Source organism: Haliotis cracherodii, unplaced genomic scaffold (genome assembly GCF_022045235.1).
Source record: "Haliotis cracherodii isolate W230 unplaced genomic scaffold, xgHalCrac1.p SCAF_7, whole genome shotgun sequence".
Taxonomy (NCBI): domain Eukaryota; kingdom Metazoa; phylum Mollusca; class Gastropoda; order Lepetellida; family Haliotidae; genus Haliotis; species Haliotis cracherodii.
Window position 1 is genome coordinate 49,580,762 of NW_027266330.1, and position 3,609 is coordinate 49,584,370.

The following is a 3,609-nucleotide window of genomic DNA, read 5'->3' on the forward strand; positions in this document are numbered from 1 at the left end:
TTAGTACTGTGACCATGTCGAACGATCAGCTGAGCGCTCTCCAGGCTTACAAAGTCCGCCAAATTTGATCAAATTTTCTCACAGATAAGTGTGAAAGTTGACATAAACACATTTATAGAACCCCGAACATTTTAACTGAAACATTGGCGCTTGCTGTCATTAGGAAAGTTCAATTATCGGAAAATTCAAGCGGGCGCTCCTCGCCTCGGCGGTACGTCTCGCTGTCGCCAGTTGTGCCTTGTGTCTGGCGAAGCATGTCCGGCACAAGTGATATTAACATTGCCATAGATGTTATTTCCAAACATCAAACTAGTCAAAAAGTTCCTGTGGTCAGTTGAAGAGAAGTTGTGCACCTGCGGTTGAGACTGAATACAGTAGTTCCGGCACCTTGTTTATATCAGTCACTAGTCACTACATACCTCCCTCGTGTGTCCACCACATTCCCCTGAAGCTTGACATACCTCCATCGTGTGTCCACCAAAACCCCAGTAGGCTTGACATACCTCTCCCGTGTGTCCACCACATTCCCCTGAGGCTTGACATACCTCCATCGTGTGTCCACCACAACCCCAGTAGGCTTGACATACCTCCATCGTGTGTCCACCACATTCCCGTGAGGCTTGACATACCTCCATCGTGTGTCAACCACATTCCCATGAGGCTTGAAATACCTCCATCGTGTGTCCACCACAACCCCATGAGGCTTGACATACCTCCATCGTCTGTCCACCACATTCCCGCGAGGCTTGACATGCCTCCATCGTGTGTCCACCACAACCCCATGAGACTTGACATACCTCCATCGTCTGTCCACCACAACCCCATGAGGCATGACATACCTCCATTGTGTGTCCACCACAACCCAATGAGGCATGACATACCTCTCATGTGTGTCCACCACAACCCCATGAGGCAACACATACCTCTCCCGTGTGTCCACCAGAACCCAAGGAGGCTTGACATACCTCTCCCATGTGTCCACCACAATCCCATGAGGCATGGCATACCGTGTGTCCACCACAACCCCAGTAGGCTTGACATACCTCCATCGTGTGTCCACCACATCCCCGTGAGGCTTGACATACCTACATCGTGTGTCCACCACATTCCCAGGAGGCTTGACATACCTCCATCGTGTGTCCACCACAACCCCATGAGGCTTGACATACCTCCATCGTGTGTCCACCACATTCCCGTGAGGCTTGAAATACCTCCATCGTGTGTCCACCACAACCCAATGAGGCTTGACATACCTCCCTCGTGTGTCAACCACATTCCCGTGAGGCTTGAAATACCTCCATCGTGTGTCCACCACAACCCAATGAGGCTTGACATACCTCCATTGTGTGTCCACCACATTCCCATGAGGCTTGACATACCTCCATCGTGTGTCCACCACAACCCCATGAGGCTTGACATACCTCCATCGTCTGTCCACCACATTCCCGTGAGGCTTGACATACCTCCATCGTCTGTCCACCACACCTCCATGAGGCTTGACATACCTCCATCGTGTGTCCACCACATTCTCGTGAGGCTTGACATACCTCCATCGTGTGTCCACCACAACCCCATGAGGCTTGACATACCTCCATCGTGTGTCCACCACAACCCCAGTAGGCTTGACATACCTCCATCGTGTGTCCACCACATTCCCGTGAGGCTTGACATACCTCCATTGTGTGTCAACCACATTCCCGTGAGGCTTGACATACCTCCATCGTGTGGGCACCACATTCCCGTGAGGCTTGACATACCTCCATCGTGTGTCTACCACAACCCCATGAGGATTGACATACCACTCCCGTGTGTCCACCACAACCCAATTAGGCTTGACATACCTCCATCGTGTGTCCACCACATTCCCGTGAGGCTTGACATACCTCCATCGTGTGTCCACCACAACCCAATGAGGCTTGACATACCTCCATCGTGTGTCCACCACAACCCAATGAGGCTTGACATACCTCTCCCGTGTGTCCACCACAACCCAATGAGGCATGACATACCACTCCCGTGTGTCCACCACAACCCAATGAGGCATGACATACCTCTCCCGTGTGTCCACCACAACCCAATGAGGCATGACATACCACTCCCGGGTGTCCACCACAACCCAATGAGGCATGACATACCTCTCCCGTGTGTCCACAACAAACCAATGAGGCAAGACATACCTCTCCCGTGTGTCCACCACAACCCAATGAGGCATGACATACCACTCCCGTGTGTCCACACAACCCAATGAGGCATGACATACCTCTCCCATGTGTCCACTACAACCCCGTGAGGCGTGAAACCCAGTGAAACGTGTTTTGAACGCTATTTATTTCCCTGGACTTTTACCGGTTGCATAAATATTTTACGCACGCTTTAAGTAATTTGAGATTGTCAGCACTTTGCAGTTGTATTTACTCTCATGAATGGGTTATTCCTTCATTTTATCGTTGTATCGATCAATATCACTACTGTTTTGGTAGTGGAACACGAGATATGCCTCGGATACCACGAATACCACCCTTGTGTCTGTGCCACCCTCTGATTGTCTCGTTGGGTGAGACGAAATTCTGAACGTGCGTGTCGTACCCCCTATAGGTGCGCATGTACACTACAGCCGTGTTAGAATATATGTCCCGTATGTCCTATACCTCAGAGCAGGTCTTCAGCAACCCATGCTTGCCGTAAAAGGCGACTATGCTAGTCGTAAAAGGCGACTAAGGGGATCGGGTGGTCAGGCTCGCTGAAGAGAGGATATATATATATGGGTATTCCCCTCATTAAACCTTTCTTTCGTTGGTGTCTATTAAACGTATCCGGTATTTAATACATTTGAATGATGTAGGAAAGCATGTGCCTGTAGATGTTGTACCTATATCCGAACACGAATGTATGACACCTTTCAATAGATCATCATTTAAATGGTTAGTTTAAACGCGTATTTTACCCTTACAAGGACGAGTGCATTCCTGATGAAAGAACATTGGGCGTTCTGCCCCAGGCTCGCACCCATTGACCCCAAGCACGGAGGCATAAGAATGACGTCACGCTAAAAATAGCTTACCAGCGTAGTACATTACAGGTTGTGTTGCAATCTGGGAAAACCCAGGCTTAAGATAGACAAACGGCTATACATTCAAACATAGCCTAATCAGTATAATTAAAACTAAACAATAGTATGTATGAAATTCCTTTAAAATAGAAAGGGTGCAATGTTGTCAGTTCCTCTATGTTTACATTAGTTGCATAGGTAAAAGAAGAATTGTTTTGTTACTGTAAACACGAGGACAAACTAGGTCACTTAACAGTCTTCTCCACTGAAGGCAAACAGTTGTGTAAACAAACCTTCGAGGAAGGCAGTCCTCTGTATCCACGGGTTAACATAAACACACAAGCACGTTTGTTATTGAAGGTAACCTAGGCCCGTCTCTGTAGTTTTGATAGGCTATGTAGTGGATAAACATATAAGCTCTATTTACATCGTGTAGGCTTCATTTCACGTGTAACCATGCCTGCTGACGGATGGAAAGCATATTTGTCTAGTATTTATTTGAATCCCAAACACCCAGCCTCCTTTTCTGGGCCTGCTAAGTTGTATCACATTGTGAAAAA

The 3,609-nt window shown here is 48.2% G+C and overlaps 1 protein-coding gene across 1 annotated transcript; it reads right to left on the reverse strand.

Moving 5' to 3' along the window:
• Positions 1–397: 397 nt before the first annotated feature.
• Positions 398–2,128, reverse strand: LOC139448956 (uncharacterized). Its single transcript, XM_071230461.1, has one exon. It carries the CDS (start codon positions 2,126–2,128, stop codon positions 398–400), a length of 1,731 nt encoding a protein of 576 aa, XP_071086562.1.
• Between the last annotated feature and the right edge of the window lie 1,481 nt (positions 2,129–3,609).

Bases quoted from the DNA above. Each gene is read 5' to 3' on its own strand.
- LOC139448956 (XM_071230461.1), bottom strand. From the start codon at position 2,128: ATGCCTCATTGGGTTGTGGTGGACACCCGGGAGTGGTATGTCATGCCT.